An 18,238-nucleotide genomic window follows, 5' to 3' on the forward strand; every position below is an offset into this window, starting at 1 on the left:
ATATGGTAACGGCTGAAAATGTTTGTATCGTTGAGTGATTTTGTTCTTTTTCTTTTCAGTCCCTGACAAAAGGAATTGAAGTCAGCAACCCTGTTCTTCAGTGTGTGGTAACTTAACTGTCAGATTTCTTGCACACCATTTACAAATTAATCATTATTTTGTTACTACGTTTTATAAAATAGGGATGGTGATGTCAAGGCAGATATTGCAAAGGTTAATGCCATAATCAGATTTAGTGATTTCTGAGAGAAATAAAATAGTAATGTTACATTTATATTATACCTAACATTATTTGTAGTATTTCAGTAGGCATAAACTGAAACTTTTAGGTGTATCTGACAGTTTTGGTTCTTATGTTTTCATTGATTGTATCAGTTTTGTGACTATGTAATGTTTTGTTTACTTGCTCTTCTTTTTGCTTTTGTTTCTTTGTTTGGTTAAGGCACAAGACTATTTATTTTCATGCTAGTCAACTTTATTCTGTTGAATATTCTTTCCAGAACATTCGTAAGATCGATGGGGGAAATGGCCTGTCCCGTTTCCGTCTCATGATGAGTGATGGGCTACACACCATGTCCTGTAAGTTTGATTAGTTTTCAGATGTGTTTAATTTAATTTGATGTCTGTCCTTTAAATCGAATATAATTTCCATGCTCAGGATGTTGTTTTGGACTTATTCCTTTAAAGTGTTTTGCAAAACAGCTGTTACTTTAGTTCACATGTGGGACTTTATTTGGATTGTCATCAGCACTAAAGCCGTATATTTTTCTGCAGTATTTTTGTTAGGTACACATGTAAATGTCTATGTTAGGTGCTTATGTCTTTGAAAGCTGGTATTGGGATAATTTGGACAAGGAGTTTCTTTAAAGTTAGGAGTGAGTGATGTTTATGTTCATTAGCAATTAAAGGAACTCTTTTTTTTTTTTTGGAAATAGGCTCATTTTACAAGTCACCTAGAGTTAAACAGTTGAGTTTTACCGTTTTTGAATCCATTCAGCCGATCTAAGGGTCTGGCGGTAGCACTTTTAGCTTAGTTTAGCATAGATAATTGAATCGGATTAGACCGTTAGCATTTGGTCATCAAAAATCACCAAAGAGTTTCAATAATTTTCCTATTTAAAACTTGACTCTTCTGTAGTTACATCGTGTACAAAGACTACCGGAAAATGAAAAGTTGCGATTTTCTATGCCGATATCGCTAGGAACTATACTCTCATCAAGGAACTTTGCTGCTGTGCCGTGGGTGCAGCAGGCGCAGTGATATTACACAGCGCCTGAAACTCTTGTCATTTTTGAGCGAGATGCTAATAGTCTAATCCGATTCAATGATCTAAACTAAGCTAAAAATGCAAAAAAGGTAAAACTCAACTGCTTAACTTTAGGGGAGTTGTAAAATGAGCCTATTTCCAAAAAAAGTGGAGTGTTCCTTTTAAGATCTAATGTTGTTTCATCAATGGCACCATGTATTTATTTATTTTTTAATGGTTTTTGTCTATTTTCCCCCTTGCATCCAGCATTCATGCTCTCCACACAGCTCAATCCCATGGCTGAGGAAAACCAGTTGGCCTCTAACTGTGTGTGTATGCTGAAAAGAAACGTCACTAATGTTCTCAAAGATGGGCGGTAAGCATTATTCTCCAGGTCTTGATCTGATTTTCACACTTGTTATTATCAGGATGTTTATGTGTTATTTTTGTGGCTCTGTTTTATATATACACAATTAGATTTAAAAAAAAATTGTGTAAGAAGCCTCTTATATTCACTAAGTCTGCATTTATTTAATTAAAAAAATACAATTTAAAATATTATTGAAATTCAAAATTACTGTTTTACGTTCTAAATTTAATTTATTCTTGTATTTGCTCAGCTGAATTTTCAGTAGCCAACTACTGCAGTCTTTGGTGTTACGTGATCCTTCAGAAATAATTCAAATATGATGATTTGGTGCTCAGGAAGAATTTTATAGTACCAATGTTAAACAGTTGAGTTGCTTAATATTTTTGTGGAAACCGTGATGTTTTTTTTTCCTCCATGATTTTTTGCTGAATAGGAAGTTTGAAAGAACAGTGTTTTTGTGAAATAGAAAACTTGTTAAATTATAAATGTCTCTGCTGTCGCTTTTGATCAGTTTAATGCATATTTACTGAATTAATGTGTTGATTTCTTTAAAAAAAACTTACTGACCTCAGACCTTTTAACAATAGCATATGTTTATTAATGCATATTATCAAGCTTTTGTTTTTGATGTTGTACACAGACGTGTGGTAGTTATACTGGATATGGACGTGATCAAGTCTGCTGACCAGATGGCAGGAAAAATTGGAGACCCAACTCCTTATGTGGAGGGTGAGAGTACATTTGAACTGTCACATTTTATGGGAACTTATTAAGTTTCATATTAAAACATTTTATATTTTGTTGTTATCATTGAGGTTCTACTATGTCAGTCACCTTGTCTAGAGGTATTTATCAAATTTATCCTGCAATGTCTAATTTTTGTGTCACAGGCCAGTCAAAGCCACAACAGAATGCAGCTCCGGCTCCAACTGCACGTCCATTACAGCCTCAGAATGGAAGTGATGGTATGGAAATAAAACATAATGTCATCAGTTTTTATTATATACAGTGCTGCTTGAAAGTTTGTGAACCCTTTCGAATTTTCTATATTTCTGCATAAATATGACCCAAAACATCATCAGATTGTCATACAAGTCCTGAAAGTAGACAGAGAACCCAGTCAAACAAGTGAGAGAAAAATATTTTCTTTGTCTTTTATTTATTGAGAAAAATGATCCAGTGTTACATATCTGTGCGTTGTATTTGAATCTGGGCTTTCAGTATTTGGTGTGACCCCCCTTTTGCTGCAGTAACTGAGGGTAAAGTTTCTTGTAAATGCTGATCAGTCCTGCACAATAACATGTAGGAGTTTTAGCCCATTCCTTAGTGCAGAACCACTTCTATGAGGTTTCCTACTATGAACTGCTTGCTTAGGTCTTTCCACAACATTTTAATTGGATTAAGGTCTGGACTTTGACTCAGCCATTCCAAAACATTAACTTTGTTCTTCTTTAACCATTCTTTGGTAGAATGACTTGTGTGTTTGGGGTTGTTGTCTTGCTGCATGACCCACATTCTCTTGAGACTCTGTTCTTAAACAGATGTCCTGACATTTTCCTTTTAGAATTTGCTGGTATAATTAAGAATTTATTGTTCCTTCAATGATGGCATGCTGTCCTGGCCAAGATGCAGCAAAACAGGCCCAAGCCATGATACTACCACCACCATGTTTCACAGATGGGATAAGATTCTTAAGTTGGAATGCAGTGTGTTCTTTTCTCCAAACATAATAGCTTCTCATTTAAACCAATAAGTTCTATTTTGGTTTCATCCATCCATCAAACCTTTCTCCAATAGTCCTCTGGCTTGTCCACATGATCTTTAGCAAGTAATTTTCTTTTTGGAGAACAGTGGCTTTCTTCTTGCAACTCTACCGTGCACACCATGGTTGCTCAGTGTTCTCCTGATGGTGGGCTCATGAACATTAACATTAGCCAATGTGAGAGAGTCCTTTAGTTGCTTAGAAGTTACCCTGGGAACTTTTGCAACCCCACAGGCTATTACACGTTCTGCTTTGGAGTGATCTTTGTTGGTCGACCACTTCTCGGGAAGGTAACAGTGGCCTTGAATTCCCTGTGTACCTATACAAAAAATAGGTACACAGGGCTCGACATGAATGCTTGTCCGGGACAACTGAATGTTTTGGTCGGGCAAGTGAAAGAGAAATTTACTTGCCCAATCGGATAAATAACTTGAAAAAGTCAATACCAAAAACAACAATAACTGCCTATAGTTATGATATAGCCTTTGTTATAGGGGTGTGCGATAATTTCGTAATTGTTGTTTTATCGAGTGTACTGCAAGAATCAAAACACACCTACAGAGTGCACGCATATATTACCTAAAGTCGTCTAGGTTAGACTAGCTCACGTGCGAGTGCGTTCTTTCACTGCATGATTCAGCATTACAATGCATGAAGAATGATCAGAAAATTCAAGATATGGGAGAAGAAAATGTATATATTTATATAATTTCATATAGTTTCACACGAAGATCGAGCGCTGGTTTTTCAAAAACCATCATGATTACAAATGTGATTTTATAACAGTTCAATAAACAAGAAGTTAACATTAAGAGACTTATGTTTTAGACACCATATTTCCTGTTTTTGCTCTGTTTCACCAACAAAAACAATTGCAAACCCAGCCACAGCACTGTTCTGCATCTCTGAGCAACATGACGGTGCTTCGTTCCATAATGAACCAACCGTTTAAATGATTCGGTTCAGTCGCAATGAATCACTTATTAACAGTGACTTGATGCCACCTACTGGTGGTTTTAATTTCATATTTACAGTTTTTTTTTTTTTTTTTTTTCAAATATCAGTATTCAACATTTTCTGAATCAAAACATTATTTATTCATTTGTAACTACAGATTAAAGCAATTACATGTCCCTCAGAGCTGCATTAACAGTGGGTAAATATATCTATTCCACTTCAGATGCAGTTTCTGTGTTTCCTCTGCATTGCAAAGATGAATTTTGTTGATACTGATTTAATTTGTTTGGTAACACCCCAAATGTCTTATTATACTAATTGTGATTAAATTGAACTCTAATTAAAACATTTTAAATTTAAGTTTGAAAATTCATATATAAAGAAGTAAATATTAGCATTTTATATTTAGGTTTAATATAAAATAATTGTATTTGTAATTAATACTCCCTTTTTATTTTAAAATACAACAGTATTATCACACTTTATTATTTTTTTCATTATTTTATTTAAAACAAAAAAATCTAACTAAATAAACTAAATGTGTTTTTGTATAACTACAATAAATAATTATAACTCAAAAAAAAAAAAAAAATCTCTCTGGGCAAGTAACTTTTATACTCGGACAAGTAAATGACAAATTTACTTGTCCGAAGGACAACCACATGAGAATGCTTAATGTCAAGCCCTGGGTACATGTATTTTACTATGGCCCAGTAATATAGTAATAATTTACTACTTTCTTCTGTTTTACTGTTGATTTCCTCCTTTTCCTGATCATTTGGAATGAGGATAAAAAGACAAAAAAACAACAACATGCAAATAAGTTCAAACATCAATTCAATATCTACTATTTCCTGAATATTATGAAATTCAAGAGGCCCGCCCCCTGATGATGTCATAACATGCAAATTAGATGAGTATATTTACACCCCACATAAACATTTTTCTAATTTACAGTAGATCTCTATCTTTAAGCCTTTTCAAGCCACAAGCCTTTGAAATCTTGATGTCAAAATCCAGATTTTTTTCCAAAAAAAACCTGGCGCCTAAAGGGTTAATTGCTAATCCAAGCGATTCACATACTTTTGCCACTTTTGCATATTTAATCATTTTCCTGAATAAATAAACGACAAAGAAAATATATTTGTCTCATTTGTTTAATTGGGTTCTCTTTGTCTTCTTAGGAATTATATTGCAGTTGGTGTACTGTTCCTTTAGTTACTGTGCATGTGCTAGTGAATGACTATCAATATCATGACTAATAATAGGCAGTTGCTTGCACTTCTTGTCAGGGATTCGATCCAACTCATAAGTATTAAACTTAAATGTGTAACTTGTCCTGTGCTGTCAGTGGTGAATGTAAAACCATGTGATTTGTTGAGGAGGGATATAATATTACTTCACTAAGGAATATATAAATATAGTTTTGTAGTGGAAACCCCAAAGCATCTAGCCATCAAGTGGTGTTTGTGACCTTGTGTTTGATGGTGTGACAATTCATGATCTGCTTTTTGTTGTTTTAATGTAATTTTTATTCCCAAGAATGAAGTCTTCATTTCATTCCCTTTAACATGCAGATACCTTTTTTTGTCATCAAAAAGCATTTGAAGAAATTTTAATTGTGCATTTTGAGCACAGAGTCTAATATTCTTTGACAGTTTTAACTTCAATGTGGATTCACAAGCTGTATCCGACAGCTGTTTTAATTCACACTTTCAAGATTGCCTCAAAAGGTTGTTTCAGAAGTGTTGTCATTACAGTCAGTCATTATTTCAAAATGTGCTCTAGGTGTCTGTGATTGTGTACCTTATTAGAGTTCTTTGTAGGGATGCATCGATCCGATACTCAGGATTGGTATCGACTCCGATACGGTCATTTTCTGCGGATCGGGTATCGGTTAGACGAGACCGATCCAAATCCGATATTGTGTATACTATTCTGTGTTATTGTGGAGCCCCACGAAAGGCACAAAAACATTATAAAGCACCATAAAGTTTTCGTACACTATATTTCAAGTGTTCTGAAGCTGTTCCATAGTTTAATCTGAGGTACAGATGAATATGTCGTTAAATTCAAGTTAATGTAAACTCTTCTCTCTGCTGCAGCTGTCTGTCATCCTCCATTCAGCATTCAAACTGTGTGTCACGTTCGTTTACCACAGTCAAACTCTCTTCAAGAGCGCACAGTAACTGAGGTTTAAAACTGTTAAAAGACAAGGATCAATAAACTAAGGCTCAGATTTAATACACTACGTATCAATATCTCTTCCCTTTGTACTTTGAACTTTTCTGTGCCGTCTCGGATGGCTGCGCAGCCTGCGCGCTGTGACTCCGTGTCGCTTCAAGCACTTCATTCTGCGCACGGGATGCGCATAAGCGCTTTGTGCCGCTCTGTATTGGAGCCTTTCGTATTATAATACTTTTGCGCAATGAAAGATAATTTATAGTCTTTCTTGTTCTGTCCTATCTATCATATGTTGCTGTCTTCATTACTGTGCTATAGATTTAAAAGAAATGTCTTTTAATTTTAGAGTATATATTTATATATGTATAAATGTATTTTGTTTTTTCATGAATGTATTTTACAACAATACAAAGAGCAATGTGTACCATTTTACAAGATTTAGTCGTACACTTATTTGTAAATAAAAATGTTTCACTAGGTTTTATAAAATTGTGCACCGATGAATTTTGTAGAGTATCTTTTGCTGCTGAATTATCCACTAACCTAGTTTATAATAGTATTTTTGGCATAGATTATGATTATATATTTTTTCATTAAAATGAGGTTATCTATATGTAGTAGATTGTGTTTAACACACAAAAGAGTGATGATCAGGTCAGCACAGAAGTATAGAAATTCTACAAATGTTTTTTTGTTTTTTTTTAAACTGCACTGGTATCGGCAGATACTCAGAATTTTTTGGTATCAGTTCTGAACAAATGGTATCGTTGCATCCTTAGTTCTTTGCAGTGATGTGTGATTTTTCTCTTTTACACTCATTAGGTTCAATGAACAGACCTTCTGCTCAGAGCTTTGGGAAAAAGCCCATGGCTGCCCCCAACACTCCTGGAGGCAGCTCTAAAGTTGTTCCCATTGCCAGCCTCAATCCATACCAGTCAAAGTCAGTCTAAATCTCACACCCCTGAATATTTTTCTTTCCAATTCAATTGACTGTTGCATGTCACATAACATACTGTGTTTTCATATTTAATAAGAGTGTGTTGTTTTCTTCAGATGGACTGTTAGAGCCAGAGTCACCAACAAGAGTGCCATCCGCACATGGAGTAACTCCAGAGGGGATGGGAAGCTCTTCTCCATGGAGCTTGTGGATGAAAGCGTAAGCATTCATTAGCAGTGGCCAGATTAGAAACTAGAAAGAGTATTAACTTGCTTTTTGTTTATTATAGGGGGAGATCAGAGCAACTGGATTTAATAACGAGGTGGACAAATTCTACTCCCTCATCGAGCAGGGAAAGGTAAGGCCTACTATATGTTCTAGTGGTTGAACGGATCGTAGTTGATCTGTACGGACCAAGCTCCACGGTTGGGCACGCATGTGATCCGTGGATTAATTGCAAAGTTTAACCATAAAATAGTGAAAGTTAATCATTTGTACGTGTTCACACAAGCAAGCGATTTTTAAACCATTCCAGCATAAGAAAAGGGAACTCTATTTGTTACTCGCACTGTTTTCTATTTGTTCGCTGTTTTCAGCCGCACAAGCATGAAGCGCACATGCAGAGAGAGAGAGACTGCGCGCGAACACCGAACTGAACCCACTTAACTCCTTCACTCCTTGCCTTTGAACAGACACATGCACACAATATTACGACACAATACCGATCTCGACAATCATTTCTGGCAAATGCAGTCAGTTATGTCTTAAAGGGGTCATATGATGCGTCATGTTTTCCTTTGTCTTTGGAGTGTTACAAGCTCTTTGTGCATAGATGACATCTGTTAAGTTGCAAAGATTAAAGTCTCAAACCCAAAGAGATATTCTTTATAAAAGTTAAGGCTCTGCCACGCCTTCCTAAAACGGCTCATTCAAACATGCCCCCACGTCTACGTGGCTTAACATTTTCGTCACACGCTTGAGGTATTTGGCCAATCACAATGCACTGGATAGAAAGCCAATCAGAGCACACCTCGCTTCTCAGAACGATGAGCTTTGTAAAAATCTACACGTTTCAGAAAGGCGGAGCATAGAGGAGCAACAATAATGTACAGTATGTGGAAAATGTGTTTTTGAACCTTGAAAATAATATTCTTTTTAGCCACATCATATGACCCCTTTAAGTGAACGAGAACAGCTGAGAAAGAAATCCGATGTGATTATATTGGATACGTGCATCAGGTCTTAAAGGGTTATGCTCATCAAACAACAAAACACATTTTTGACAGATGAATCTCCATTTAATTTATAAAACACTATGCAGTGTTATTTTACTCTTAATTATTACATTTATGTACCTGAATAATGCTGACCTTATTTTATTTGTAACATTGTTCTGTTGTATTTGTCTATGCTTGTATTTGTGTAGGCCAGAGGTCGGCAACCTACAGAACTCGTGTCAACAGTGGCACGCAGAGGGATAATCGCTGGTACGCGAGCAATAGGGAAAACTTCATACTGACGTACATTTTGGAGTAATAACTTCTCATAGTCACACAGCCTGTTAGAAGCTATGAATACCATTAAAGTGTGAGAATTAACTTGACCACTGCACATACTAGGCAATTCAGATCAAATCCTCAAATGACTGAGATGGCCAATCAAATCAAAGTAGGCGGGGTTTACCATTCAAAGATGCTGAGCGCAAAGCATGACAAGCATCAGTTTAACGTTGAAAGAGAGTGGGGTAAGATGAAGCTGCAAATCATTTAATTAGTCAACCGTTTTACGATAGAAATGTTAAATGACCGACAGCTAGGGGTATGCGATATGACTATTTTTGATCGTGGACGATAAAAATGTCTTCAATCTGCTTTTGGAGAAATAACGTAGTATCACGTTACAGCGCACGTTCTATCAGTTGCAGTTCTGGTGCCGCCGTATTAATATACTGTTCAGCGCAACATATATTCTCATCAGTGTTAACTCAGCGGTAGAGTTACACTCACGCAGTGCCGATCCTAGACTTTTGGGGGCCCTATGCAAAACTTTGTCGTGGGGGGGTTGGGGGGATGTTGGGATGAAAGATTGGATGTAACTCATTTGTCTGTGTTTCACGCCGTCTCGAATTGCACTCGCGGAGAGCGCTTGAGAAACATTATCTCTTCCGTGGCTCGGTATGCTTTCAACTCATTTTTTTAGTCTCGAGCAAGAGACTGTATGACATTTCACATTACATGATTTGACTGATTTTTACGTAGAGAGGGTGACAGCGCACCGCATTAAAATAAATGATCATTCATGTTTTCAATAACCAAGCTAAAAAACAAAACTAAAATTAAAACCTCTTTGAGAGCAAGGGAGCCTCCTGGTGTTTCGGGGGCCCTACGCAGCTTGCGTATTCTGCGTATAGGGAGCATCGGCTCAGCACTCACGGGACACTGCACTTATTCGCAATCACAAAAGTACTTTATTTGCGTGTGTTTTAAAGCCTTGCCAGTTAAACGTTTCATTCACACGGTGGTCAGGCATGCACTTTTTCTGAGCCCGTACACCTGAAGCGCGCACACTAAAAAGCCTGTCTAACAGCGCCTGATTACTGAAGTTATCTTTTTGGGCTAATGCGTGTCTGTATATTAGATGCGTGCAGGTCTTAAAGGGACAGTACTAAACATGCTGCCCACTGTCATTAAAGGGATAGTTCACCCTAAAATTTAATTTCTGTCATTATTTACTCAATCACATGATGTCCCAAACCTGTATTAATTTTCTTTCTTGTGCTGAACACAAAAGAAGATATTTTGAAGAAAGAGGGTAACCAAACAATTGCAGGTCCACAATGAATTTGAAAGAAGGAAACAAATACTATGGAAGTCACTGTGGACCAGCAACTGTTTGGTTTTCCACATTCTTCAAAATAGCATTTATGTTCAGCAGAAGAAAGAAACTCATTCAGGTTTAAAACTAATATTGAGTGAGTAAATGATGGTATAAATATAAAACACTATGACGGAATCGACAGACAGATGACAGAATTTTTATTCTTTAATGTTAAATCAAGACAAAAAATAACTCTCTACTCTTGACAGAAAAAATACAGCTGCTTTAATAGAAATCAATCTATATAGTGTTTTATTTTTATATTTGTTCATTCGATTTCTTGAATGTTCCAGCTAAATATGCCTATTGTACCTGAAAATAAAGCACTGTTTGTTTTATTTGTATATTATGTGTATTTTTTAATGTGTATCTTATTTTTAATAACAAAGATAAATTAATGACATTTTTTTTCTTCATCCACTTTGGCCTAAATATCCGCCATTCTTTTTATATTTTGTTACCTTGAAAGGCTGTCTTTATAACAGGGAAACTATTTTGGCTGCACTGCTCAGATATAATAGTAAAACTAACATGACAAAGAATCGTGCTAAAATCGTGAAATCGTGATATTTCTAAAAGAATCGTCATATGATATTTTTGCCGTATCGCCCACCCCTACCGACAGCTATATCCAGTGATGCAAAGTACTTAAATTTTTTTTCTCAAATATGCCCATTTTGAGAGAGACAGATGTGAATTGTCTGTCTCTCTCTCTACAAACAATGGAGCTGAGTTTAGTTACTTAAACAGCAGTTTTAACCCCCTCGTTGTCGTTGCTGAGAAATATATTGTAGCGATTCAATATCGATTAATAAAAGTCGCGTATTGGCACAGTGGTTAACCAGAAAAATAAAAAATGGCACATCATGCCGAAAAGGTTGTCGACCCCTGGTGTAAGCTATTTGATCTTATTTTTACAGGCTGTTCACTTGTCTCTTTAACCATGTTTGAACTTTCTTAGGCTTTTGCTGTGGTATCGAAGAAGGACCGTAATTAGCTTTGAGTAATGGAAAGCAAATTTACATATTTTTTTTTATTTTCTTGCTGATCCGAAAAACGATCGATCTGTGGCTCAAAAAACATATGAACCAGAACCGTGAAATTTGTGATCCGTTGAACCACTAATATGTTCTCGTCTAATATGGTGTGTAAGGAGGGCTACACAAATTATTAAAAAATGTGTTAACTTGACCTGATTCATCCCTCTTGTTGTCCTCAGGTCTACTACATCTCAAAAGGCACCCTGAAGATTGCCAACAAACAATTCTCTTCGCTTAAGAATGACTATGAGATGACTCTGAACGGCGAGACAAGCATCAGCCCTTGCGAGGACAGCCAAGACGTCCCCATGTTGCAGTGCGACTTTGTTTCCATTGCTGACCTGGAGTCCCGGGAGAAAGACACCATCGTAGGTGAGCGTCTTCCCCCGGCCTGTGCGATTGGCATCATCAATAACCAGCATTTTAATAATTAACTGCAATGGAGACAGTGGCGCAGCTCTGCGTAACAAATATGTTGACACCCAGGAGGTTGTGTTAATTATAACGTTGATGATGAACGCAATATTAATAATGCTTATAACAGTAATGGCCTGTGGCGTAAATTGACTTTGTGTCCGTCGGGTTCTAGCAGAAACAGAGGAGAAAGATGCTGTCACTGGTAGAATGAAGAGTCAATAAGCATGCCTCTAATTATGGTAATGGCAGTCGGAGCACGCCGAGGTGCAGCAGGCGTATTTCTTATCCGAGATTTTAGTCAGGTGCTGGCAGTGATTTGTGAAATGCTCCTAATGGCAGCTAAATGATTCATAACGGCGTCTGATATGAGAGGATTAAGATGGCGCACTGTAATGGAGCGTTGACGGGTGTCGAATTACATTCTGGATGAGTGGTATAGTCATCCCAAACCTATTTACTGTTGGTAAATTGGGGGAGTAGCAGTGTTGTAAACGCGTGTGGCGTGTGTGTTTGCAGATGTGATTGGAGTGTGTAAAAACACAGAGGATGTGATGCGCATCATGACCAAGAACAGTCGTGAGGTTTCGAAGAGGAACATCCAACTGATGGACATGTCCGGCAGAATCATCCAGCTCACCATGTGGGGTAATGATGTACGTAACGGATTGCATCAATCTTTATTCATTTTACCTTATCCAGTGCCTTGTAGTACAAAATTGATTTTGTAAAATTAGTCAATATTGTGATAATTGTAATACTACTAAAGATTATTGTTATTTTTTGTGGATTGCGAAGTTGCATAAAAACTATTATTAAATATTAGGCAGAACAACTGTACTTTTTTTCTCATCCTTTAAAAAGCAAGTTCAAAAGAGAACAGTGCTTATTTGAAATTGAAATCTTTTGTTACAAATTTCTTTGCTGTTACTTTTAATCAATTTAATGCATGCTTGCTGAATAAAAGTATTAGTTTCTTAATACTTCTCGAAAAAGAAAGTATATAAATAAATGATGGACTCCAAACATGTGTGTATCACAGCTGATTGGAATCCTCATGCAAACAGTGACATCCAGCCCTAAACTCTCAGATCTTGTACCAGATGATGTTTTTGTCAAGCACTAGGAGAAACTTACCTCTCCCATTACAACTGCCAGATGTCGGCTTCTGTTTGGCATGTCAGCCATTCTCATCTAATCAGGATTTGCCATAAAAGATCAAATGCATTAAACCACATTTAGATGGAAAATGCTTGCAAGAAAAATGTCACACTGATTGAAGGAGTATGTGCAGTTGTTCAGTGCTTAACTGTTTCTCTTTCCTTCCCTTACTCTCTAGGCAGAGACGTTTGATGGCAGTGGGCAGCCTATCTTAGCCATTAAGGGAGCAAGATTGTCTGACTTTGGTGGGCGTTCTCTCTCCACTCTCTACAGCAGCACGGTCATGATCAACCCTGACATTCCCGAGGCATACAAACTGCGGGGATGGTGAGTGATTTTTCTCTCTGTTTCAGAGACAATACGCTGCATCTGTTGAGTATTTGTCCTAGATGAAACCGATGCGTTCTGATGCGCTCCTGTTTTTATTTCTCCACTTGTGAGAATTGGGACGAGCAGAGAGCAGACACTAAAATGCACTCTCTAGAACTCCGAGAGGGTGAGCATGCTCATGCCTTTGATATCAAGATTAGCTCTATCAGTGGTGCTCTGGTGGGCTTTGCATTCAGGCTGATATAGGAATGCAAATCATGGCTAATCCCCTGCCAAGATGTTCAATTTCCCCTAGTGGACTCATGTGACTTGGTTCCTTTGAGAATAGGAATGTTTATTTCTGCTCTGGGGATATGAAACAAGGAAGATGGGGAAACGATGGTACTGAACGCCTTGTTGAGAGATGGTGCTGTTCTAAATACTTGCATAAAAGGCAGCAGCGCTGAGTATATGATGGCTGCCTATGTTTTTGGAGCACAGGCGCGGTCTTAATCCTCAGATTCTTATTGGCTACTGAAGAAACTGAAAAACTGTTATGACTCATTTAATGTTTTCCTCTGTGTCTCTTGCCAATTTAGGTGTGTGCAAGGACTGCCAAATTTATAATTATAAAGCTTAAAATATCTCCGATAGACCTGTCACAGTTATTACATAATCACCAGATTGCAATTATTTGAGTAAACAACAGTCATTGTACACTTTCAGTTGCAAACAGAAATTGTCATATAAAAAAAATGAAGTGTTTTATAAAGCATTTTTCTTATTGCAGTAGCATTTTATATGGTTGTGGTAGCTGACCGGGAATCATCTTAGTTCACAAATTTTACATTATTTACTACATTTTCTGTTATTTCATAATAAAATAAGAATAATGAGGTGCAACACTAAAACTTTATATTCATATATAAAATTTTCATTGTGGAGCAGTTCCACTTGCAAATAGAAAACACATTCCACTTCTGGCCAGTTTAAAAATTGTTTAAAAAAAAAAAAGAGCGTAAAAGATGCCAAATTCAATGGGAACATTTTACTTCCTTAGATGTTTATGTATTAGACTATGAAGTGACATGAACAAATAATTGCATGCATAATTACATAATTGCATTTACGCTACTGAATGGCATTTAATCAATGTGTTTTTTTTGTCTGTAAAGAAAAGACATTTTGATGTTTTTTTTTTTTTTTTTTTAAGGTTCTACTATTGTTTCAACCCCATTGTTCTTTAAAATAGAATAAAGTCATACAGGTTTAATTGAATGAAATGAGGATGGTAAATGACCATTTTAATTTGAGTGAACTATCTATTTAAATGGTCCATGTGCTACTCATGAAGTGTTGCTCAGCCTTCAACCTCACTTAATCCTGTTTGTTACAGTGCCACACTGACTAATCCTTCCTCCCTACCTGTTATCAATCCATACTTGCCACCTAACAGCCCACCTGGCCGAAGCAATCCACGAGTGTGTCTCTTCATTCTCCCTGCAGGTTTCAGTCCATTCCTGTCTGTGTGCTCCATTTATTTACCTCCCAGTAACACAGACCCCCAGCCTTGAAGGGAAGTAAGATGAAAGCGGTGCATAACAGGGCTGCAGAGTTGAATTTTGCTTTATTTTCTGACACTTTTTTTTTTTGTTGCACATTTTGTCAAGCGATGAAAACCTCTGTTTCACCAGTCTGCAAGTTTGAGAGGGTAATTATTTTGGGGGGATGTGAAGGCTTCATTTACATAATGAGGGTAGTGGAATGTGACTGAACACAGCGGGGTGAGGTAGTAGAAAGGTAGTGATCTCACAGCAGCTTTCCTTATAGTCCCAGAGTGCTAGCTCAAAGCATCTGGTTTCTATGCATGGCTGTGCGTAGGGCTTGGACCGGCATATTTCCTTGCATTTTGAGGGGATAAAAATGCTCTTTGTCAGCGACGTTTCAGAACTTTTTTCAGAGTTTTGCTGATCCAGCCGTAGGTAAATTCAACCGCTTAGTCTCTAGGCTCACGTCTGTTCTCTTCTCACTTGGAGAGCCAGAGATGATGAGCTTTCAAATCATGGGCCAATGCGCAGTGCATGGCCTCTTGGCCAGCTTTCTGAAGGTCCAGCAGGCCACTGTGGAATCGATAGATGCCCTTCAATTAGTAGAGTTGCAGTAAGTGCTGTTTTGAACCTGGAGGTGTTGTTGAGGTCTGCAGCATGAGGACTCATTCAACCACTTGACACACTGTGCCAGTTTTCTACTTCTGAGACCTCTTAAAGTTGTAACTTTATTTTACAGTTATAGCTGTCAAATTTTTTTCTGCCACCAGTGGTTAAAAATAATGCACTAGATTAGGGATGCACGATATGAAAAATTTTAACCGATACCGATAATTAAGTCCTCCTCATGGCCGATACCGATAAATTCATATTTTTATATTATAGTTTTCATATAATCTGCAGTTTGTGCACCCAGGAGAATACAAAATCTAAGATTCACTGATTAAACTGATATTTTAGTAGCTCTGGCCTAACTATAGCAAACATCAGTCCTGACTCTTCAAATGTTTTTTATTTTTTGTGTAAGGCACCACAATACTTTGTAACAGAAATGGTTTAACAGAATTATGACAGAACTATGGTTTATCTGCAATTAACAACTCATTAACAACAAATTTATATTCAAATATTTAATGCATAAAAAAATGCATCTATTCAACGTTTTTAGTGCACAAGGATGAGAAAGTTATATAGTCTTTAAGCAGTGTTGGGAGTAAGGCGTTACAAAAGTAATGCATTACAGTAACTATTACTTTTTGCTGTAACGCAGTAGTGTAAGGCATTACTAATCAATTTTCAGTAATATTTTACTCGGTACATGTTCAGTAACGCTTGCATTACAACACACTTTTAGCCCCCAATTATTATTATTATTATTATTATTATTATTTTAAATTTAATTTAAAGTCGGCTCCTACTTTTTTATGTCCCTAGGGCCGGGATTCGGGCCAATTTTAACGTCATAGTTCAGACGCGGGCTGGTCCTCGGGCCTGTTTTAGGCTTCTCCTTATCTTTATATTTTAGACATCCATCAATTATTGATGAAAAAAATTGCCGCGCTGGTGTAAATAACATGAGTCCGTGCCGCGACTGTCAAGAGCGGCTCAACGGTGTTTAGTCAGCACAGATGAAGAGTTCTGCTTCAAATACACACAATAAAGAAAAAGCCCCAAGTAATTACCATGAATGTGTCCGCGGGAAATAGTAAGGATTCGTCATCTCCTCGTTAGACGCGCCTTTAGAGAGAAATGAATCTTCACGGTTAACGATTGTATTAAATAGTTTTGTTTTCGTTTTTATTTATTTCGTTAAGTAGCAATTTAAAGCTTTCTTTAAATATATATCTCATGTCTGTAAGGCATGTATTTCGGTTCATTTTTGTGAACGAACGACAGTCGCGCATCCCAGATCAGATTTCATTTATCACCTGAGGAGAGAGTCGAGGTGAAAAAGACAAGACGCTGGCAGAAGAGTTTCAAAACGAAATGTAAAAGCGCCTGTTTTAAAAATATTTTTGGATTTTGAAAAGCCTGTTGACCTGCCATTTATCTAAGGTGATATTGGAAGGTCTATTTTTTTAACATTAATTTCTCATTTAGCCTGTTTGGTTCCACAGTATTTGCTGATTTTTATTTTATTTAAACTGTGATTATTTTCCCATTATTTTACATCGTGTATGCAGTCCGTGCCTCAAAACTTTCCATCTCACTAATAAACGTTCTATTGTTCCTCAGTCTTTACTGATTTTCAGTTTTGTATAGGCCTACCATGCATATTTAATATTTGTAAGTTATGTTATTTTATATTAGGCATATAGCATGGTGCATTTTTATTCGTTTTGTTAATAAAAGTTAGCTATATGTTCTATGTTGTATTTTGTTGTAATTGATGCCGAATTGCCGTTAATTTAAAAGTGAAAATAAAATACGCACGGTGCTTTTACAAGCTATTTAAGCAAAGGAAAGTGAGAAAACTCAAGGGAACTAAAAACAAACAACTGCTTGACGCCGGATTCCCACTAATTTGAAAGTGAAAATAAAATGCACACAGAGCTTAAAAGCTATTTAAAACCGAAGGAAAGCGAGGAAAAGAGAGAAGACTCAAACGACGTCCACCCCCCATCCACCGAGGTGATACCGGTAAGGTGTTGACACGTCGATTAACCAGTGGGAAAATTTCCTCACTGTCACAACCCTACTTGATGCCTTTTTTCCTCCTTGCTGAACATGCGTTGGAAATAGTAATGGCATTGTCCTCCTCTGCCACCGAGAAAAACTTCCAGACCGCCGAAGACATGTTCACAAATGATGACGTAATGAGCACAACACATGCTGAGAGTCACTAACTGCAATCACTTGCACTCGGAAAGTAGATGAATCTCAGATAAATCAGACTGATTGATTGATTTACCAGCAAGCATACTTTATCGGATCTAGTTATCGGATTTCATTTATTTATCGGAGCAATAACAATGACATTTTCTCTCATATCGGTCGATAATTTATCGGCCCGATAAATATCGTGCATCCCTACACTAGATAGATAAGTGCAGTTTTTTTCAGTCCATAAATAGTATTATTCTACTTTTATGGCCACTTGTTGGAGAAAAACTATTACTGTACATGAATGTTTTTTTTTTTTATTGCATTTACTGTTAATAAATATTCTTCTGTAAATTTTCAGCCTATATAATCCAAATACTGCTTCTGTTCGATTCTTTATACAAAGAGCTTTTGACTAAGCAATTTCTCTGAAGTTTTTTGATTGTCACTAAGCACTCTTGTTTATCAGCCCCTCTCCAACTGTCATATACATTTTTGCTTTTTTTATTCATTTATCTTTTTATATAAAGTTATTCAGTTGCATATCCTGTTTTACTTGGAAATGCTTTACATTATGCAAGTAAAATGTACGAACACAGACCTATGTTGA

At 36.8% G+C, this 18,238-nt stretch overlaps 1 protein-coding gene across 2 annotated transcripts in view; it reads left to right on the forward strand.

Moving 5' to 3' along the window:
• The window catches only part of rpa1 (replication protein A1), a 35,447-nt gene that overhangs the window by 607 nt on the left and 16,602 nt on the right, over positions 1-18,238 (forward strand). The window contains exons 2-12 of one of the 2 annotated variants that reach the window (XM_079391716.1): positions 60-107; positions 501-579; positions 1,515-1,623; positions 2,258-2,346; positions 2,508-2,582; positions 7,343-7,460; positions 7,574-7,676; positions 7,747-7,815; positions 11,554-11,746; positions 12,308-12,444; positions 13,128-13,276. In XM_079391716.1, coding sequence (XP_079247842.1) covers positions 60-107; positions 501-579; positions 1,515-1,623; positions 2,258-2,346; positions 2,508-2,582; positions 7,343-7,460; positions 7,574-7,676; positions 7,747-7,815; positions 11,554-11,746; positions 12,308-12,444; positions 13,128-13,276 — 1,169 coding nt within the window. The remainder of the gene's footprint in view (positions 1-59; positions 108-500; positions 580-1,514; positions 1,624-2,257; positions 2,347-2,507; positions 2,583-7,342; positions 7,461-7,573; positions 7,677-7,746; positions 7,816-11,553; positions 11,747-12,307; positions 12,445-13,127; positions 13,277-18,238) is intronic. The other variant, XM_079391717.1, reaches the window with a different exon arrangement.

Source organism: Barbus barbus, assembly GCF_936440315.1.
Source record: "Barbus barbus genome assembly, chromosome: 34".
Classification (NCBI taxonomy): Eukaryota; Metazoa; Chordata; class Actinopteri; order Cypriniformes; family Cyprinidae; genus Barbus; species Barbus barbus.